Source organism: Notolepis coatsorum (genome assembly GCF_963971535.1).
Source record: "Notolepis coatsorum genome assembly, chromosome: 1".
Lineage (NCBI taxonomy): Eukaryota > Metazoa > Chordata > Actinopteri > Aulopiformes > Paralepididae > Notolepis > Notolepis coatsorum.
Genome location: NC_140165.1, coordinates 196,298,625 through 196,321,540, shown reverse-complemented (window position 1 = coordinate 196,321,540; position 22,916 = coordinate 196,298,625). Strand labels below are relative to the sequence as shown.

The 22,916-nt window shown below is 48.1% G+C and overlaps 1 protein-coding gene across 1 annotated transcript in view; it reads left to right on the top strand.

Annotated features, from left to right (window-relative positions):
* Positions 1–1,220: 1,220 nt before the first annotated feature.
* gucy1a2 (guanylate cyclase 1, soluble, alpha 2) overlaps positions 1,221–22,916 on the top strand; it is a gene marked incomplete at both ends in the record, with an annotated part of 345,259 nt that continues 323,563 nt past the window's right edge. The window contains 1 exon segment of the mRNA XM_084335849.1: positions 1,221–1,460. Within this exon segment, the coding sequence (XP_084191975.1) occupies positions 1,221–1,460 (240 nt within the window).

Genomic DNA, 22,916 nt, shown 5'->3' with positions numbered 1-22,916 from the left:
TCTCTCTCTCTCTCTCTCTCTCTCCTCTCTCTCCTCTCTCTCCTCTCTCTCTCTCTCCATACAACACAAACCAGACACCTGATCTTTCCTCCGGAGACCCCAGGTGAAGGACTGATGGGACATACAGGGAAAAAAAGAGGACCATGAAGAGGAATATGCGTTATTGGAGGAGGCAGCTGCAGCGTAGAGGAGAGAGATAACCTACCAGACTTGAGGTTTCTGACATGAATAATCATCTGGACTGAATGATTATTATTTATTAGGAAAATGTGGTTTCAGTGAGGAGCAGCACCAGACATCCCAGCCATCATCTACTTGCTTCTCTTCCACCTCCAAATATGCATGTTTATTGGAGGGTAATATATAATATAATATTCATCCGTTTATTGGAGTAATGATGTAACGGTCTTCCTGCAGCCTGCACTGTTTAAATCCTGCCTTCAGTTTATATTCCTCGGCTCTCAACGGAGCAGCTCTGTGCTGTTTATAATTAAGACTCCCAACATGATGATATATAAAATACTTATGAATGGATCGAACCAGGATGTTATCATGGAGCTTCTGGAGCAGCTGGCAGTCTGACGGTCTTCCTTTTGACACGTTTCCAGCTGTTCTTCTGGGAACCACATCGTTGAAATAATAATTCTGGCACAACACTGAAGCTGGGAGTTATTATTAGACTGTTGTGAAGCTGTAAAGATCACATGGAGCCTCTGACAGCAGGACGAGAAGAACACGCTATTTTCCCTCCTGCGTAAATGTTTGTGTGCCATTAGTGCTGCGTTCTCCCATTCCCCTTTCTCTTTCTCCCCCCTCTCCTCGCTCTGTCTCTTTGTCTCTCTCTATCTCTCTCTGTCTCTCTCTCTCTCCCTCTCTCTCCCATCTCCCTCTCACACACGCACACCCTCTCTTTTTTCCCCCTCTCCCCCTCTCTCTCTCTCCCTCTCCCCAATATCTCTCACCCTCACTCTCCTCTCTCTCTCTCCGTCAAATGCAAGCCCAGATCTGATGGGTCCCCGACTAGCCGGTGATTCCACAGCAAAAAACCTGACATCTTCAGCATCATCATCATCATCATCATCATCATCATCATCATCATCATCATCGCTATCATCATCATCATCATCATCATCATCATCATCATCATCATCATCATAATCATCATCATCATCATCATCATCATCATCATCATCATCATCATCACCATCACCACAGCAACCATGTCCTCATCTTCTCGAAAGATGTCATCGGAGTCCTTCAGCAGTTCGCTGGGCTCAGACTGTCTGGATGAGGGCGGCTGTCCCTTCTCCCAGCGGCTGCTGTGGAACGGGAGGAGCCCCGTGGAGAAGCTCTCCTGCCCGTTCTCAGAGGAGCAGCCCCCAACCGGAGGCCTGAGGAGGAGGAAGCGGGTCAACCTGGACTCACTGGGAGAGAGTCTGAGGAAGCTCACCTCACCCACGGTCAGACTTTACCCTTTATTTTATCAGAACAACCTGACCGCAACAGATGGTGAAATAGGGACAGATTTAAACCATTATTAATGTATCTGTGTTGACCAGGAACACATAGAATGTTTGTTATGAAACATATTTAACCTTATTAATGTATCTGTGTTGACCAGAAGCACATAGTAGACTGATGTATGTTATGAAACACATTTAACCCTTATTAATGTAGCTGTGTTGACAATGAACACACAGTAGACTGGTGTTTGTTATGTAACATATCTTAACCTGCCCTAGCCATATTTTCAGAAAATTCCCTAAAAGTACATACCCAAGTATGTACTTTTATTTGGATCTTTGATGGTGAATAACACCATGCTAACCTTGACAAAAAGTGAAAATTCATTCAGCTCATTCAGCACCACCTTGAGATCAAGTGTACAAAAAAATCTAAGCAAATTAACAAAGGGCAGATGAGTTACAGGTTTTTTTGTAGATACAGTACAGAATTTTGCCATCCAGACACATGCAATATGAAATATGAATATAGAATATCAGGCCTATAAATTACCTTATTATCGCCATGTAATACATCTATGGATTGGGCCAAATCTCCAATGGCAGAGTTCAATCTGGATTTAGTATCCCCAGGCGTGCAGCAATAACCATGAATGTAAGTACAGTTATATAGCGTACTTGGCCATCGCGTCCCGCTCTTAAGCCTATCGAGATATACATCATCTCATGTACCTACTGTACTCCACCAACGAAAAAACAAATACGCCCATCACCTGCCGGGTCCCGCCCCTATGGAGGCGTAGCCTATAAGACACTAGGCATGGTCACCAAACACTCTTCCTCTATTTCGTTTCCATCATAACGGTCGCAATGCGCCTTATGTAACTAGTTGTTATGAAAAGATTAGAGAAATTGCGTAATGTTAAAAGCTTACCGGAGGTTTGCTTACCCCTGGAATCTTCGGGGCATGTTTCAGCGACATGTTGATGTTTCCTCGTCTGGTGGCAGCAGACCAAGGAGCAGCGTGCAAGGTTTGGCTATCGAGCCGGCTTGTACACAGGTAGGCCCTTTGTCATCAGGCATTGATGTTGGTGTTAGTAATGCTGTGAAGTGTGTTTCGGCGCCAGGGCCGGGGTGGCTTGGTGAACGTTCCACTGCAGTGGACGATTTCCTGGCTATCCTGGAGCATGCTGCTTACACGAATGCTACTAATACTACTACTGCTAATGCTAATGTTGATGCTGAAATGGGTCGTTGTTCTAATATTCCCCGCCGCGGGACGTTGCCGCTTTTCCCTCCTCTTGCCCGGTTCATTGATGAAGGTCAGTCGGTTGCTAATGTGGGGGGTTTCGCTGAGTCTTATTTACCTTTTTTACGGGTAAAAGGGCTAACAACAGGGTGCAGGCCGGGTGTACCGTGGCTACGTAGCCAGGTAGCTTTGTTCCTGTGCCCCGGCGGGGATGAACTGTCCCACCCGGCCGATGCTTGAGAGCGAATCGGCTCGGAGGGTGGCAGTATGGACGGATGAGTGGTATACTGCTGCAGGATGGTTTGTAGCGGCGGCCAGTGTTATGGCTCAGCTGGCTAGTTTCCTATCCACATTGGCGTCGGGTAGTGGGGCTATGGGTCCAGCCGACATTGTAAACATGTTGCATGTTTGTGGTGTTATAGAGATCTTGACTCAGTCGCAAGCTATAACTGCGGGGAGGATTAGGATGCTATCAACGTTTGTTGTTAGGCATGTTTGGTTGGAGCACTCTCCTCTTGGGGAAGAGGATAGGTTTTCTCTCCTCACGACTCCTTTTTCCACGGAAATACTTTTTGGTCGTTCTGTGGAGGCGCAGGGGGTTGTTGATCTGGGTCCCACACCGCCTCACGCTGTGCAGCCAGAGGTGGGAGCACGGCCTCGTCAACGACTGTGGCGAGGCCCTCGACAGGCGGCCATGTTTCCCCTGCCAGTGGTGCCCTGGGCGGAGAGTCAACAGGGATCAACAAGGCCGACAGCCTTAGCGGCCGAGGGATCGGCCATTTTGGGTGTATTCGGCTTGGATAAAACAAGCCGTTGTCATTCTGCCGCGAGCAGCCCGCTCCCCGTTCAATCCTCTCTCTGGTACCCACGGAAGCGGGGCTCTGATCGTTTTCCTTTGGCTGCGGGCCGCGAACCTTCTTTGAAGCGCATGCAGCCCCATTTTTCACTTCTCATGGGGACAGGGGCTGACACCCAGTTGATGGCTGAGCCTGTCTGTGAGAATGTTGTGCTGTCACGTGGCTCCTGTACCACACGTTGTGTGATGGGTGAGCCTGGTGTTACGGCTGCCACTAGCTACAGTGGTCAGCAAGGGGACTCGAGGCCTCTTCTGTTGAATGCACAGCAAGGGTTACCCCGGCCTCGCCTTCGCCAGGCGGGGTATCACGCTGATGCCTCCCACTCCCGTGAGAGCGGCAGTGGTCTGCAAAGAAGAGGCGAGCGTGATTTGGGTGATAGCAATATCACTGCAGGGCTTCGGCGTGTAGGAGCCCATGGGGTCCTCATGCCTTGCGTGTCTAGCTGTAGAACAACTCCTCAGCATGCGCTAGAGGGGTGTTCAGGGGGGGGGGGGGGGTGTCAACCAGTTTGATGACAGCTTCTCCCGTATCAAACCGGCCCTTTCTGTCGGGGTCCCCCCTTGGGTGCGTTGCACAGCGGGAGGGACCGGGCCAACTATCTACTGTTCCTTGCGGCCCAGCGTCAGTTGACGGCGGGTGCGCTGTGGGATTATTTTCACATATGGCGACAAGAATGCCGTTTGGAGGGGTGGATAGAGAGAACGTTGAAGGAGGGGCTTGTGTTGCAGTTCGCGCAACCCCACCCTCCGTTCTCAGGTTTGGTGCCAACCCTATTGTCAGGGTCAGAAGCAGTGACAGCCCTGGCCGACGAGATCCAATCTCTGTTGGCGAAGCAGGCCGTAGTCGTGGTCCCGAGAGAGGACGCGATGTCAGGCGTCTACTCCCGTTATTTTCTGGTGCCCAAGAAAAAGGGGGGGGTCAGACCTATACTGGATCTGTCCGCGTTCAATCGGTTGATTGTAGCGAGACCATTCAAGATGTTGACCGTCAAACTCCTTCTGCTTGCTGTCAGAAGGGGAGACTGGTTCACCTCCATAGACCTGAAGGATGCGTATTTTCACATCCCGATTTTCCCTCCCCACAGGAAGTTCCTGCGGTTCCTGTTTCAGGGCGTAGCGTACGAGTACCAGAGGTTGCCGTTCGGCTATTCTCTGGCTCCCCGCACATTCACCAAGTGCGTAGCGACTGCGCTGGAGCCTCTACGTCGTCGGGGAATACGGGTTCTATTCTATCTCGACGACATTCTACTCCTCAGTCGTTAGGAGGAGGTTGCCAGGTCTCATACCAGGCTGGTGGTGGAATTCCTCACCAGGCTGGGTTTTGCTGTGAACTGGAAGAAGAGTACACCTCTTCCCAGTCAACAGGTGGAGTACTTGGGCTTGACGTTGAGGTCAAGGCCCATGATTGTAACCCTCTCGGAGCAGCGGCGGGTGTCTATCCTTCGCACGCTCTGGGGTTTCCGTCTGGGAGGGACGGTCACGGCGCTGCAAGTGATGCGCCTGCTCGGTATGATGGCATCTGCTCACACGGTGGTTCCTCTTGGCCTCCTCTTCATGAGGAGGATACAGAGGTGGTTTTTCTCTATGGGAATAGATCCGGTGAGGGACAAATGGAAACGGTTGACGGTTCCTTTGTCGATATGGGGAGATCTCGCCCATTGGAGGAGGCTGGGTATCCTCACCATTGGGGTCCCCATGGGCAGCAGGCGCTCACACATCACGGTTTTCACCGACGCCTCTGTTGGGGAGGGACGTGTCGGACCCACGCAGTGGGGGCCAGCTGGACGAAGGTCCATGCTGGCCAGTCTACCCCGCACATCAATGTGTTGGAGTTGAAGGCGGTCCTCCTGGTCCTCAAACGGTTCGACCACCTGGTGGTAGGCGAGCACGTTCTGGTCAGAACGGACAGCATGACGGCAGCGGCGTATATCAACAGGCAGGGTGGGACTCGTTCCATCCGCCTGCACCGGGCGGCGGTCGAACTTTGGCTAAGGGCATCTCGCAGGCTGCGCAGCCTGAGGGCGCTCCACATCCCGGGTGCAGAGAATGTGGGCGTGGATATGATGTCTCGGGGCGGTCCTCGTTACGACGAGTGGGAACTCCGCCCCGACATAGTCAGGCAGATCTGGGATCGTTTCGGGGAGGCCTCGGTAGATCTGTTTGCGAGCCAAACGCTCTCACAAGTGCCCCTTGTGGTTCTCGGTCAGTCGAGCAGATCATCCCCCCTTGGGGGTGGATGCCTTCTCGATCTTTCCATGGCCGCCCGGTCTTCTGTACGCCTTTCCTCCTGTACGGCTGTTGGGTCAACTGTTGTAGCGGATACAGAGGGAGCGCAGGACGGTGATCCTGGTCGCGCCGGACCCGGGGCACGGCAGTGTGGTTCCCGGTCTTGATCCAGCTACTGGTCGCTCCGCCTTGGGTTATTCCTTGGTCGGTGACGGCCCTCTCTCAGCAACACGGGTCGCTGTTCCAGTGCCCGGTGTTGAGCCAACGCCTGTTGGTGTGGCTGGTGAGAGGGTAAGTCTGGAGAGGATGGACCCTTCTGTGGTTAATACCATCCGGAATGCGCATGTTCCCTCCACTGTCGCGCTTTACGCGGGCAGATGGCGTATGTTCCAAGAGTGGTGTAAGGCGGGGGGCCGGGACCCAGTCTCCTGCCCCCTGGATGCTGTCCTTGGTTATCTCCAGTCTCTCCTTGGTCGACTGTCGGCTTCGACGGTGAGGGTATATGCAGCAGCTATATCCTCCTATCATGAGGGGTTTGAGGGGGATGTCTTGTTTAGCCACCCTCTTGTGAAGCGTTTCCTGCTTGGCGCTCGACGGTTAAGCCGGTGCAACGCTCTTTGGCTCCGAGTTGGGATCTTCAATTGGTCCTCGGTCGGTTGTCCTTGGCCCCGTTTGAGCCGCTTGAGCAAGCGCCGTTGGGACAGCTGTCTTTCAATACCGCGTTCTTGCTGGCTGTCACCTCCGCTAAACGCGTGGGTGAGCTCTGTGCTCTTTCGGTAAGTCCAGAGTGCCTGTCTTTTCGTTCCGATTGCGGTGCCACTCTGCGGCCTAATCCTGCTTTCGTGCCTAAAAATATCCGGAGTTCCTTCCGCTCCAGGGATATTGTGGTTCAGGCGTTTCATCCGCCTCCTTACGCTAGTGAGTTAGATGCGGGCCTTCACCTGTCATGTCCGGTCCGTGCTTTGGGAATTTACCTCAGCCGTACTCAGGACCTCAGGGTTACCGATCAGCTTTTTGTCTGTCACGGTGGTTCTCGTGCCGGTAAGGCACTATCGAAACAGCGCCTGTCCCATTGGTTGTGCGAGGGCATTGCCCTCTGCTACACGTTGGCCGGGCTGGATCCCCCTGGGGGCGTCAGGGCGCACTCCACTCGTGGGATGGCTGCCTCTGCCGCTCTGCTGGGTGGGGCCTCGGTGGAGGACATCTGTGCTGCAGCTTCATGGTCCTCCCCGGGCCCCTTTGTAAGGTTTTACCTCATGGACATGACCGGGGGTTCTGTCTCCCAGGCGGTTCTGGGGTCTGTGGCCTTTCCTGCTTCCCGTCCTTTGGTAGGGTAGCAGGAGTGTGTGGGTATGGGCTACAGTGTGTTAGGTCACACGTGGTTCCGCCTGTGCTGTGTGTTCAAGGGGTTCTAGTTCCCTCTTGCTCGCACTCAGGTGGAGTTGACTGCGCCCCCCCTTCATTAGGAAGGATGGGGTGACGGGACTCCCCAACCCCTTGATGTGGGCTTACGGGTCCTCAGGGGGTACATCTGTCGGGCCTCGCGTCCGCTCTACCCCATATCTCGATAGGCTTTGTTACGACCCTGGCTCATGGGTACGCAACCTATGTGTAATCAACACCAAAACCCTGTGCTCTAACTCAAAAATGCTACTAAACCAAGGAACTACTAATATAACTATAAGCTAATGTACTGGTAACCCAACGGACAAGGACTGTAAGAACCTGACAGTTCTTTCACTAGGCACACAGACAGTGCATGTGTGTTACTGGGTCTGCCTTTGAAGCTCCCCAGCAGGTAACCAATCAGCACTAATTGGCTAATTGGCAGCCCTCACCTGTATGCCCTGGTGACACAGGAGTGACTAGGCCTCTAGTACAGGGGTGGCCAACCCGCGGCTCGCGAGCCGCATGCGGCTCTTTGCCCGTCAATGTGCGGCTCTTCCATCCATAAAAAAAAATTAAAAAAAAATAAATAATTTTTTTTTTTTTTTTTTTTTTTTTTTATGTCACTCATTCCATAAGGACGTAGAATAAACATTTACAATTTTTTTTTAAATGGTCCATTTGCATGTTCTTGGTATCTGAATCTAGGGACATAATGGATCAGTGTCAGAAATAGTGTGTCTGTTACTAGGCTTGAGTAAATTGTAATGAACCAAAGGAGAATATCAATTCTATTTAAAAAAAAATTATCTTTGACTGTAAATAACACCATGCTAAAATTGACCAGACCTGAAAAATCTAAGCAAATGAATAAAGGGAAGATGATTAAACAGAAGGTTTTGTAGATACAGTACTGAATTCTGCCATCTTTTTTATAATGTAAATTTCTCCACCATTTTTCATCATATTGCAACACCGTTTTTTGCAAGACGTTCACAGAAAGGTAGAGAAACTAACTGCGTTCTGTTTTATGGCAATAACGTTCAGGTTTGTGGGAGATAATCCCAAAAAATAAGAGAAATTAAAAAGTAAATCCAGAAGTCAGATGATTGACAGGGGCTGGTGTGAGCTGGGTAGGGTAGTTTTTCGAAATTTGAAAGCCCTGAGTCTCTTCCTTCAAAAGACTACACTCACTTTTGGCTGTGCCACTTCCTCCTGTCAATATGCGCCGGTTTCCGACTCAATGCCCTGAGATTTCTATAATCTTATATTTCACTAATAACAGTTAAAATAATTGGTAAACAAACATAATGCTGAAAATATACACTTTTACTGTATATCTCTGGCTTAAGAGGTTAACCCTGTGAGGCCCAAATTAAAAAGAAATTAGCAACTTCAGAGGCCAGAGGGTGGGACATATAAACACATTTACTATCAAATAGCATTGTGAGGCTGAACAACAGGACCAATTGACTATACATGTGCTTAAAGGGGAACTATCTTATAAATGGCTTTTTTCAGTGTTTACCATTGTTTCTTAGCTATGTGGACTTATATTAATAGGATATATGTCTCTAATTCTCATATTGGCGAATTCTTCCAATTCTCCTCTCACAATATTCACCCTCACTGAACTGAGTCATCTGAAAATGTGCATATCTGTGATGTCAGAGATTTCTCAGCTGCATAATAATGTGGCAGTTGATGTGGCAGTTGGCACCAGGCCACACAGTGGTTGGAGCCCAGCCTCAAAACGGCTTAAGATCTTGAGGTAGAAAAATGCGGTTTTTAGTACTTGATTAGAAATACAAAACAATGCATTTTTTTTGAAAAAAACCTAGGTGTTCCATAGACTCACAGGAATTGTGTAAAAGTGCCCAAATAGTGAAAGAAATAGTAAAATAGTTCCCCTTTAACATTTTTTAAATAAACATTATTTTTTTAAATGGCTAAAAGTGATTTTGTAATTTTGCAACCGTGGGTCTCACAGGGTACTTTTAACCCTGTGAGGCCCAAATAAAAAAGACATTAGCAACTTCAGAGGCCAGAGGGTGAGACCTATAAACACATGAAGGGTGCCGTGACTGAAAAAAAAGGTTGAGAAACGCTGGTATATGGTGTGGCTCTTTGTGGTACCACAGTCATTTTTTTGTGGCTCTTAGTCTCTGACTGGTTGGCCACCCCTGCAAACAAAACAAAAACCAACTGTGACCCCTTAGTTGTCAGGGCCACTACCACAACAGCGATAACGGGTACCACAAACACAGGCACTATGATCGTGAGAGGGCGTCTGCTAGCACGTTGTCCCTCCCACGAATGTGGCGAATATCCAAGTTATACGCCTGGAGGAACAAACTCCATCGCATCAAACGATGGTTCGAATTCACCATGCTGCGAAGAAAAACCAAAGGGTTATGGTCTGTATACACAACAAGGGGCAAACTGGAGGATCCAACGTAAACATAAAAATGGTTCAAGGCAAGAACCGGGTCGGCCCCTGTCGAACACGACCACCGATACCGATCTGTCAAAATTATACTGCAAACCAAAATCAACCTGAGAACTGCGCTTAACAGAACAGACCACAGCACAACAAAACCATAAATCACTGATACCACCACCGCACCCATATCCATCCCACCTGGCACTGGCAGTTCAGGATACTGCACACCGTGAACATCCAGAGTAGGCTGTACCGCCTCAGGTACAGCCCCAGTGTACCGGGAACCTGGCAGTACGACAGCCAGCATAACGTCTGGAACACCATCTAAAATGGCGTCACCCAAAATAACTTTGTCCTGATCAAAATCAAAATGGCTGCCACTCAACAGACCAGGTCGCGAAGGCGGCTCCTGCTCCACAGGACACAGGTAACTAGGTTGACCATCACACCTAGTGCATGGCAGAGAATCAGTGTGGACATGTGGATCAATGTCAGAATCATCAACTGACATACTGGGACCATCCCTGCCCACAAGTGAAACATTAGGGACAATAGAGCTATTGTGGGAAGGCTGGCAGCCTAAATCAAGCTTAGTAGCCCCTCCAACTAGAACGGTGTCACATAAAAAAACAGCACCTCTCATAGCATCCTTCCCACACTCCTCCTCCAATTCGTTCGTGGCCTCAGCCACCGTACAGGCTGGGAAGACCTTGAGACATTGCGCTGCCATATCATCTCCTGTCACATGCTTCTCCGGCACGCCTGTCAACTCTGGTTTCACCACCGGACCTAACACAAAACCACAATCAAGAGAATAATTATGCAGAGGTACATCCACAGTGTGCTTTCCAAAATTCTCAACAGGTGCACCTTTTAATTCAACAAAGAATGTGTCACTAAGTGTAATGTCCCAAGTCGAAGTATCAACAACATCACTTTTGTCCTTTGACATTTCTCGTGCCACAGCACACACCGGAAACACTCCTGGATGTTTCTGTGCCAGCTCATTAGAGACCTCAGAAACCACAGGAATGGGAGTTACAACCGGAGTAGCCAACACTTTGTCACCAGCCAAATCATTCCCTAGAATGAAGGACACCCCCTTTATGGGAATGTGAGAACATACCCCCACAACAACATTGCCTGATACTAAGGGAGAATTGAGCGTGACCTCATGCAAAGGTGCATCCACAAATCCACCCCCAAAGCCCTGAACAACGACATCGGAATGCAAAGAAGAGTTTGATGAAAATGGCAAAACCCCCTCCAGAATGAGGGACTGAAAAGCACCGGTATCTCTCCAAATTGTTATAGCCTGTTTGGACTCTAGTGCATTAGTCAGGGAAACAAATCCATTCATCCTAAACCTTGAGGAACCCTCGAGCTCTTTGTCCACACGTTTGATACCTTCCCCATCCCCATCTAACGTTGGCATAGGCGTCCTGCATATGGTTTCTACCAGAGCCACGGTTCTGAAATTTTTCTGCTCAAGCACTGGGCATCCAGCAACGATATGACCAGGTTCCTTACAGTAAAAACAGATAATCCCTTCTGGGAATGCACCAGCAGAACCACCCCGCCTAGGAGGTGAAGTTAATTGACCAGCAGACACAGGTTTTGGGAAACGGCCCCCCTGAACAGGACGCCTATCCCCGGACTCAACACGGTAGTCCTCCAAAAACACGGACTTGTGTGTCAACACAAACTCATCGGCGAAGACAGCAGCGTCGCCTATCTTCGATACCCCACGCTCATTTAGATGTGTGGAAACGGTATCAGGAACACATCTTTTAAATTCCTCTAGGAGAATCAACTGCCTAAGCTGCTCTCTTGACTCTGCCTTCTGAGAAGTGCACCACCTGTCAAACAGGTTCTCCTTCTCCCTTCCAAACTCAACATAAGACTGCCCCTCGGACCTACGATAACCTCTAAAACGCTGACGATAGGCCTCAGGGACCAACTCATAAGCCCTCAAAATGGAAGCTTTAACCAGCTCATAATCAGCGCTTTGTTCAAGGGACAGAGCAGTGTAGGCTTCTTGTGCCCTACCAACCAAAACACATTGCAGCAGCAGTGTCCAGGCGGTATCAGGCCACTTCAATGTGGTTGCCACCCGTTCGAAAAGGGGAAAATATCTTTCCACGTCTTTCTCAAAAAATGGTGGCACCATCCTGATATTCCTGCCTACATCAAACCCGGAACGTGACTCTGGATGCAGAGCACCCGCCTGTAAGGCAGCATGCTTATACTCAAGCTCCTTCTGCGCACGCTCGTGCTCCAGCAACATTTGTCTCTCCTTAAACTCACGCTCCTTAATCTCACGCTCACGCTTAAGCTCACGCTCCTCTTTCCTCTCCTCACGCTCTCGCTCTAGCTGCCTTTCTTTAAACTCCAACTCCCTAATCCTCCACTCACCCTCTACACCAGGTAATAGCGGAGACACGTCAGACAAAGGAGGCTCCTCCACCCTCTCCTCAAGCACCTGTTCCCTAATGAGCAAAACCCTCAAAGCACCCAAGGCAGATGGTTTCAAACGTTTCTCACTGGGAGTAAGCTCGACCTTGTAGTGCACAGCAAGCTCGAGCAGTTGTTCTTTGGAAAATTTGTCTAATAAGTCATGAGACGGGCGATCAACAAAGTCCCTGATGGAAGCCATTGTCACTGAACTAGACACCCCAAGCTACACACCCAACCTCACAGACACGAAGAACCACTAACGAACCACGAAGACCCCCCCAACGAACCACTGAAGAACAACGAAGAACCACTGAAGAACCATGAATAATGCTAATTGCCAACAATAACAACCAGAAGGGAACGCGGTGGAAATGTGAGCTACGGAGCGCACCTTTCCAGGTTGCACAAACAAACAAAAAAAAAAAAAAAAAAACACACCCACCCTAAATAGACGTGTCATACACGCAGGGTGTTAGGTGCTACCAGGTATGCTCACCAAACATTTAAACAAACAAAATAAATCCAACAAAATATTCCAAACAGGTGCGCCTTCTAACCTGATGTGACCACATATGCTTCTACGTCTAAACTGCAGAAAACCCCGGCCTACCACATGTCTACCCTAAGAAACACTAAATCAAGCCCTACCACACTACCTGTTTCCTGGCCGCCCTAACCTACCTACCCTTAAACTAATGCCCTGTAGACCTAACTTTCTTCAACCACACCTGCTACCAGTCAAAGATCATATACAATCATTTCATTGACCGCCCCAGGAGTACGCGGTGCACCGGACGCTAACCAACAACCAGAAAATAATATCCCTATCTACATGTGGTGCCTACTAAACTATATATTTTAACAGCATAAGTAGTCACATCAAATTACAAACAAATACGGCATACTCACCTGTTTGATGAAAATGGCTCAGCCCCCACGTTACACCATGTGTAACGAACACCACCCAAACCATAATATGATGACACCCCGTGCAACACAAAAAAAAATCACCAAACAAAGTTCTAGGGGTAAAAGATCCCGGACGAGCGCCCAATTGTTACGACCCTGGCTCATGGGTACGCAACCTATGTGTAATCAACACCAAAACCCTGTGCTCTAACTCAAAAATGCTACTAAACCAAGGAACTACTAATATAACTATAAGCTAATGTACTGGTAACCCAACGGACAAGGACTGTAAGAACCTGACAGTTCTTTCACTAGGCACACAGACAGTGCATGTGTGTTACTGGGTCTGCCTTTGAAGCTCCCCAGCAGGTAACCAATCAGCACTAATTGGCTAATTGGCAGCCCTCACCTGTATGCCCTGGTGACACAGGAGTGACTAGGCCTCTAGTACATAACAGGCTTAAAGGGGAACTATCTTATAAATGGCCTTTTTCAGTGTTTAGCATTGTTTCCTAGCTATGTGGACTTATATTAATATGATCTATGTCTCTAATTCTCATATTGGCGCATTCTTCCAATTCTCCTCTCACAATATTCACCCTCACTGAACTGAGTCATCTGAAAATGTGCTGATTTGTGATGTCAGAGAGACACCGCTGCATGATAATGTTCAGGCGAGGCAGTGGTTTACCATTGTGGTTGGTGCCCAGGCTCAAAACGGCTTAAGATCTTGAGGTAGAAAAATGCTGTTTTTGAGGACTTGATTAGAAATACAAAACAATGAATAAAAAAAAATAAAAAATTACAGAGGTGTTCCATAAACTCACAGGAATTGTGTAAAAGTGCCCAAATAGTGAAAGAAATAGTAAAATAGTTCCCCTTTAAGAGCGGGACGCGATGGCCAAGTACGCTATATAACGACAGGTTATGTATATAACCTAGTTATATGAGTACTGGCTAAGCGTCCCGCTCTTAACGGCCCTGAGTTCCCTTTTGAGGAATCTTTTCCTGGAAACGGGTTTTTTGGCGAGGAAGAGTGTTTGGTGACCATGCCTAGTGTCTTATAGGCTATGCCTCCATAGGGGCGGGACCCGGCAGGTGATGGCCGTATTTGTTTTTTCGTTGGTGGAGTACAGTAGGTACATGAGATGAGGTATATCTCGATAGGCTTAAGAGCGGGACGCTTAGCCAGTACACATATAACTAGGTTATATACATAACCTGTCGTTACTTGTTTATAATGTAGATTTCTCTGCCATTTTCCATCAGATTGCAACACTGTTTTTTGCTAGACGTTCACAGAAAGGTAGAGACACTAACTGTGTTCTAATTTATGCCAATAATGTTCAGGTTTGTGGGAGATAATCCTGATGAATAAGATAAATAAAAAAGTAAATCCACAAGTCAGATGATTGACAGGAGCTGGCTTGAGCTGGGTAGTGTTGTTTTTCGAAATTCCAAAGCCCATCGAAAACCCTGGGTCTCCTCTCCTCATATGACTACAAACAAAATGGCGGCACGCTTTTTCTAGCGGCAATATTCGCCTGTTTCTGACTAGATTTCCAAAACTCATATTTCACTAATAAGACTTTACTCACATGGTCCTGATTTATTTGTTTTTGTTGAGGAAAATCAGCATATCGACACGGTCGGGTGTCAGATGGGAGCGCATGCAGCTGGTCACAGGTCTCAGTCCAAAAACACTCGCTCGGATGATACCGATGTTGCGGATATACAGAGGTACTGGCGTGCCAGCATTGCCAGCCTGGGGAATATCCCCACATTGATTTTCCACCAGTCAGTCAGATTTTTTATCCAGGGATGGGGAATTTTTCTAACAGTTACGCGAGGTGGTCTGCCATATGCCGACCTGGCAAACTATTAGTTAGCGACACCGCAGTGGTGACTCTCCAGTCTTCGGTGATGTAGTGGCAAGTGACATTAACATAGCTTTCGCTCAGGGCAGTCCAGCTGTCTGTCTCAATGCAACCTTGCAACCTAGCTTTCCCCACAAGTGCCTATCTCTATCGTCTGTTACGCATGAGCAGCGTGAGAAGCACGTGTCTATCTGATGGCCAAATCTGCGGAGCGCACTGGAGTAGGTAGAGAAACTATAAGAAATATAGAAATAGATGAGTTCGTCAAATTTCAATAATCTATGCTGTATTCTATGCGCACTGCCAGCCAGCCTTTATGCGACGGAGAGATACACTTTCAATTTTGACGGAGAGAAGATAATTTTCAGATTCAGATACAATTAAACACAAACGGTTGAAAGATATTTAATGTTTCTCTGCATATTTTCACACCACGAAAGTACTGAGAGAGTACTGGGTCCATGTCCGTTGTCTCTTCTTCGGAATGGATTTTGGTGCCAGCTGTCATTTCTGCCCGTCTCCGTCATTGAAACTTGAGACCGAAAGTACTTAGCCACTCCCCTCCGACAAAACTGTAGTTTTTTCACACATCATGGGAAATAATACAGCCGGACTATCTAACAATAATTAACATATTTACAAGTCGGATTAGGTTTGGTAAACAAGGAGATTTCAAAGCACAAAAAATGTCCAATATCGAAATGTCGACCTATTTCTGAATTACACAACATTTTGTCATTTTCTGAGGAATCGTGAGTTCCTTAAGCGGGTTAGACGGTGCTGAGTCACATAGGAGGTGAATTACCATGATGTTAATTCGTTAATTAGAGTCGTTGAAGTCACCTATTAGCACCAGGGGCGTGCCGTCTTCTGGGGAGGAGCTTAAAAGCATGTCCTGGAGGCGTGAATATTTTCGGCAACCAACTTGTGTTTAGCGTTTCTCTGATTGGCCACTACGCCCAAGTGAACGCGGCAGCGCGAGAGAGCTGCAGCGCGGAAATAGGCTGTCTATTGCCATTCTCTAAGACAAACTCTAACCTTAACCAGCTCCTTAACAGCGCCTAAACTTAACCCTTCTTTTTTTTTTTATTGGTCTTTTTCCCCCTCCATTTTCCTCCGATTTTCTCCCATCCCAATGTTAGTCGTATGCCAATTCCCAGTCCCTTCCTGGTCGCTGCGCACTTACCCCCCACAGTCAGATCATCTGGGAGAGTGGAGGCTACCACGTGCTTCCTCCGACACACGTCCAGCCAATCACCGCTTCTTTTCACCTGGCAGCGCGGATTCTCATTGAGAGGGCGTAGCGTGTGGGAGGACCACACTATCCCCCTCAAGTCCAATCCGCGCTTAGCAGGCGCCCCGACCGAACTGTAGGAGTCGCTGTTTACAACGACCCGGACCCACCCCGCCAGCTTCTCCCACCCTCTGATACAGCCAATTGTATCAGTGCAGACGGCCAGCCAAGCTGGTGACAACCCCGGAGCTGTGAGCTGGATTCGAACAGGCGAATCCAGCTCACAGCTCCGGGGCTGGTGACGAACGCAATTTCCGCTCGGCCACCTAACCGCCTTAAACTTAACCCTTCTAACCTTAACCAACTCCGAAACAATGCCTAACCTTAACCTTAACCATAACCAACTCCAAAAGAATATTGCCATTCTCTAAGACAAACTCTAACCTTAACCAGCTCCTTAACAGCGCCTAAACTTAACCCTTCTAACCTTAACCAACTCCGAAACAATGCCTAACCTTAACCTTAACCAACTCCGAAACAATGCTTAAAGTTAACATGCCTAAACTTAACCGGCGAAATGCACGTTAAAAAAATAAATAAAAAATTGAAGGGAATCGAACTTATCACCAACAGACCGCAGGATCCACAACAAGGCAGCGCTGCCAGTTGAGCTAGTTGTCAATGGTAAAAAATGGGGGATTACTGCTACATAATGCTGCCGCGACGGAGCTCCGCGGCAGAGCGGACGCTCTGCTGCTGCCGCGTCGCCGCGGGGGCGTGGCTAGACGCAAGTTGGGCGTGGCTAGACACAAGTTGGTTGCCTTTAATATTTAGGCGTCCTGGAGGGTGATAGAGAATGACAATGGTGAGATTGAATGGACAGATATGGAGGCAGTTTGCTTTCGCGGCGGCTGATCCATACGCCCCCAGCATAAGGTGACCATGTTTGTGGCCATGGACGATTAGCAGAGGTTGGCAGGGCTACTTCCAACTTGTGTTGATAGCCTGAAGATGACCTGAAGGACGAGATTGAATTAGGGATATGTAGGAATCACATGGTGAAGGGGATATGGGTAGATGTAAATATTATGAGGAAGAGTTGTAATACTAACTTTTTCCCCAACGTCAAGTTTGAACAAATTCAAAGTGATTTTTCTTAGAACTTTTATGGAATCAGAATCCTCTGTTACAACCCCCCCCCCCCCCCTCCCCAAGCCCCAAATCTCAAAACAATTGTCATTGTCACAACATCCCAACACACTTGTAGGAGCTTGTAGGAAGCTGGTTGGGAACTAGTAGGGAGTTTGTAGAGAGCTAATAGGGAGCTTGTAGGGACATAGTTGGGAGCTAGTAGGGAGCTTTCAGAGACCTATAGTTAGTAGCTTGTATGGAGCTTGAAGGGAGCTTGTAGGGCACTAGTAGCTACGTAGCTTGTAGAGAGCTAGTAGTCAGTTGGTATGGAGCTAGTTGGTAGCTTGTAGGGAGGTAGTTTGAAGCTTGTAGGTGAGCTGGTTGAGAGCTAGTAGCGAGTTGGGAGCTTGTAGGAAGCTGGTTGTGAGCTAGTAGTGAGTTGTGAGCTTGTATGAAGCTGGTTGGGAGCTATTAGGGCGCTTGTAAGGAGCTAGTTGGGAACTAGTAGGGAGGTTGTAGAGAGCTAGTTGGGATTTTGTAGGGAGCTAGTTGGGAACTAGTAGGGAGTTTTTTAGGGAGCTAGTAGGGAGCTTGTAGGGAATTAGTGGCAAGCTTATATGGAGCTAGTAGTGAGCGTGTAGGGAGCTAGTTGGGAACTAGTAAGGTGTTTGTAGGGACCTAGTTGGGAGCTAGTAGGGAGTTTTTAGGGAGCTAGTAGGGAGCTTGTAGGGAATTAATTGGGAGCTAGTAGGGAGCTTTCAGAGACCTAGTTAGGAACTTGTAGGGAGCTAGTAGGGAACTATTGAGGATTTTGTAGGGAGATAGTTGGGAGCTTGTAGGGAGCAAGTAGGGAGCTTGTAGGGAGCTAGTAGGGAGCTAATAGGGAGCTTGTAGTGACATAGTAAGTTGTAGGGAGCTAGTTGGGAACTAGTAGGGAGTTTTTTAGGGAGCTAGCTGGGAGTTTGTAGGGAGCTAGTAGGCAGCTTGTAGGGAATTAGTAGCGAGCTTGTATGGAGCTAGTAGTGAGCGTGTAGGGAGCTAATTGGGAACTAGTAAGGTGTTTGTAGGGACCTAGTTTGGAGCTAGTAGGGAGTTTGTAGAGAGCTAGTTGGGCGCTTGTAGGGAGCTAGTAGGGTGCTTGTAGGGAATTAATTGGGAGCTAGTAGGGAACTAGAAGGGAGCTTGTAGGGAATTAGCTGGGAGCTAGTTAGGAGCTTGTAGTGAGCTAGTAGCCAGCTTGTATGGAGGTAGTAGTGAGCTTGTAGAGAGCTATTAGTGAGCTTGTGGGGAGCTAGTTGGGAACTAGTAAGATGTTTGTAGGGACCTAGTTGGGAGCTAGTAGGGAGTTTTTTAGGGAGCTAGCTTGGAGCTAGTAGGGAGCTTGTAGGGAATTAGTAGCAAGCTTGTATGGAGCTAGTAGCAAGCTTGTAGAGAGCTAGTATTGAGCTTGTAGTGGGTTGGAAGCTTGTAGGTGAGCTGGTTGAGAGCTAGTAGCTAGTTGTGAGCTTGTAGGAAGCTGGTTGGGAACTAGTAAACAGAGAGGCCTATTGGGATGCTAGATCCTAATGTGAAACCTTACCTGTGATTTACCTTACCTTGCTACCTCTCTATTTTTTTATGCTTGCTTATGCCTGTATTTTTCACTGTTGTGAAGCACTTTGAACTGCAACTTCTGTATGAAAAGTGCTATACAAATAAAGTTATATTATAGGAGTATAGCTTCTAGGGAGATAGTTGTACGCGTGTAGGGAGCTAGTTGGGAGCTATTAAAGGGGAGATGAAGCATAGCGATAAACACATAGTCATAGCATCAAATTAGTATTTAGATAAACCACAGAAAAAATCACGTTATAAAAATAAGGCGTTTCTAAGAAAAAACTATTTGTAATGTCCATTTATGTAGCATTCATGAACATGTGTGCCGCCATTTTGTTGCTGACGCTGAGAGGAAAGTTGGTTAATTTCCACAAACTATCAGTGAAAAAAACAGTGTTGTTGGCACGTTGGCTCAGGCTGGCTGCACTCAGGCGGCGCGATCAGCCTGTTGGACAGGGAATGAAGATCTGCAGCGAACACTTCATTGCCTCGGATTATGTTGTTGGGGGTGGAAGGTTTGTCCAGAAGACCACTAATCAGCTGAAGCCTGATGCCTGAAGCCTGATGAAGACAGACAGACCGGCGCAGGCAGTTCAGCGTCGTGGAGCATTTAGCCTGCTGGCTACCTAGCTCCACTTCAACCAGCCGAGCGTCGGGAGCTCCAGCAGCTTGTCGATGTGCTAATAGCCTCAGCAAGCTAACGTTAGCTTGCTCCAGCAGCTTGTCGATGTGCTGGAGCCTCGACAAGCTAACGTTAGCTTGCTCCAGCAGCTTGTCGATCTGCTGGAGCCTCGGCAAGCTAATGGTAGCTGGCTCCAGCACATCGACAAGCTGCTGGAGCCAGCTACCATTAGCTTGCTGAGGCTCCAGCACATCGACAAGCTGCTGGAGCTAGCTACCGTTAGCTTGCAGAGGCTCCAGCACATCGACAAGCTGCTGGAGAAAGCTAACGTTAGCTTGCCGAGGCTCCAGCACATCGACAAGCTGCTGGAGCAAGGTATCCAGCACGCTAAATGCTGCATTAGGCTAGTTAGCTGAACCGTAGCTAGGTAGCCGGTACCTGGCTGGTGCTAACTAACTGGCCATCGCTCCGGGAGCTAACGCCGGTACCCGGCTGGTGCTAACTAACTAGCCATCGCTCCGGGAGCTAACGCTGGTACCTGGCTGGTGCTAACTAACCAGCCATCGCTCCGGGAGCTAACGCTGGTATCTGGCTGGTGCTAACTAACTGGCCATTGCTCCGGGAGCTAACGCTGGTACCTGGCTGGTGCTAACTAGCTAGCCATCGCTCCGGGAGCTAACGCTGGTACCCGGCTGGTGCTAACTAACTAGCCATCGCTCCGGGAGCTAACGCTGGTACCTGGCTGGTGCTAACTAACTGGCCATCGCTCCGGGAGCTAACGCCGGTACCTGGCTGGTGCTAACTAACTGGCCATCGCTCCGGGAGCTAACGCTGGTACCTGGCTGGTGCGGGCTAACTGGCCATCGCTCCGGGAGCTAACGCTGGTACCTGGCTGGTGCTAACTAGCTAGCCATCGCTCCGGGAGCTAACGCCGGTACCTGGCTGGTGCTAACTAACTAGCCATCGCTCCGGGAGCTAACGCTGGTACCTGGCTGGTGCTAACTAACTAGCCAAGACCGAGGGAACCGCATTGGGCTTCAGCTGATTAGTGGTCTTCTGGACAAACCTCCCACCCTCAACAACATAATCCGAGGCAATGAAGTGTTTGCTGCAGATCTTCATTCCCTGTCCAACAGGCTGATCGCGCCGCCTGAGTGCAGCCAGCCTGAGCCAACGTGCCAACAACACTGTTTTTTTCACTGGTAGTTTGTGGAAATTAACCAACTTTCCTCTCTCTTTCACACAGTAAAATTAGTTTGAACAGCCAGGAGCAATACAAAAAGAACCACCGCGGTCCCGTTGTTTGGTAGGCAACATTTGACTGACCCGACAGTCCATGTTTACTATGCAGCTAACCAGCAGTGTATACACCAAACCAACACTGTGACGTCAGCAACAAAATGGCGCCGCCCATGGCGAAAACAGGGAAATTATATTTGATTTTTCAGACAAATAAGCAGGATTTCACATTTTATTATAGGACCCTGTCTTACACAAGGTACACAACAAACAAACTAGGATCACATTGTTCACTGCTTCATCTCCCCTTTAATCTCTTAACATGCGCCCCCAAAAGTGTCCATTTTAGTTTTCATTTTTGAGGACTGCATACTTTTTTTGCAAACCAAAACAACATACTTTATACTTATAGCACATGCATGAGCCTGGTCTCTTTTGAGAGATGACATTCTGAAGTTTCTGATTCCAGAAAGAAAATTCACTTTTAGAGTAACATAGGTCTGAACTTGAGTTGTATAAAAACTTGTTACTCAAGTTTTTCTGTAGTAGTTAGTAGTCCAGAGGTAGTATTTCCCTAGAAGGTGGTATAGCTTAAAGAAGATCCATAGCCTGAAGCCTTATGTATACAATTTCATAAAGATCCATTCAGAAATGAGTGATTAGGAGTGATTTTGGTAAACTGTGTACAAAAGAAAAACTAGAAAAAAACCTCATTCAGCTGTTTTTCTCTTCCTGTTTTCGCTCGTTAGTTTTTCACCTAGATCTCTGATTCATACATCCCCAGATGGGGTATCATTGGAAAGCCACACTTTCCCCCAGAACAGCCAGTCCCCCTAACACCCCACACATCAATCCCCACCACATCCCCATCCAAGACACCCCCCCCTGATAAAGCATGTCATGACCGAAGGAAAACACAAACAGCCTGAATACACCCAGACCATTCACCAAATACAATTACCAAATATGAAACAAGCATGCTGTGCGCACAAGCATGTGAACCCCCAGGACCCAGCAGCCGCCGGCATCCATGGCCCCAACCAAACCCCCCCAGACCTTCCCCATGGCTGAACACCACTCTCCCGCATGCGCCCTGATGGATCCCGGCCAGTCCCCACCACTGAACTCCCCCAATCCCCAGGGACTGCCCGCATGAAGAACCACCACAACCCCCACTGCACCCCAAGTTCAAGTTTCAAGTTCAAGTTTCTTTATTAGTTGTCATACAAAAATACAGAATACTTTTATATGAAATGCTTTTTTCTGTTTCGCTCCTGAAAGTGTGCTAGATACAAATAGATAAGTATAAAATAGAAAGTCAAAAGTACGTAAACAAGTGTAAACAAAAGTGTTCAATATACAGTACATATATACAATATACAATACAGAGTAGAAGAAATTAGTAACTGAGTTACAATATACAGTACAATGCAGAAATGGGATGAGGTACAACTTAGAGTAAGGTGCAATGAGGTATGAGCTGTAGTGCAAATCTCTTTACCAATAAATATAAAGTGTGTTAAAGTGTCTAAAGTGGGTGCTACAGTGAGTTGTTTATTTAAAGTGAGTGTGTACATGTGGATGTGTGTGCTGTGAGTGTATTTCATGGTTTGTTACATAGTGTTATTGTCGTTGAGCATCCTGATGGCCTGGGGATAGAAGCTCCTTCTGAGTCTCTCTGTGCTTGCCATGAGACTCCGGTATCGCTTGCCTGACCGCAGCAGTTCAAAGAGGCAGTTGTTTGGGTGGCTATAGACTTTGATTATTCTCTTAGCCTTACCCCTGCAACGCTTGTTGTAAATGTCTTGGAGAGTGGGAAGCCCACCTCCAATTGTGCGTTTGGCTGAACGGGCCGCTCTCTGTAGTCTGCTACGGTCTTGTGCGGTGCTATTCCCAAACCAGGAGGTGATATTGCCAGTCAGGATGCTCTCTATTGTGCATGAGTAGAAGTTCTTAAGGATCTTCTGACTCACTTTGAACTTCCTTAGGCGCCTAAGGAAGTAGAGGCGTTGCCGTGCCTTCGTGACTACACTGTCATGTGTGTGGTCCATGTCAAGTCCTCGGATATGTGGACTCCGAGGTACTTAAAACTGTTCACTCTCTCGACTGGTGCCCCGTCGATGCTGAGGGGGGGGCTGTAGTCCCTGACCCCCGACCTTCTAAAGTCCACAATCATCTCTTTTGTTTTGCTGACGTTCAGGGAGAGGCAGTTCTCCTGACACCACCGT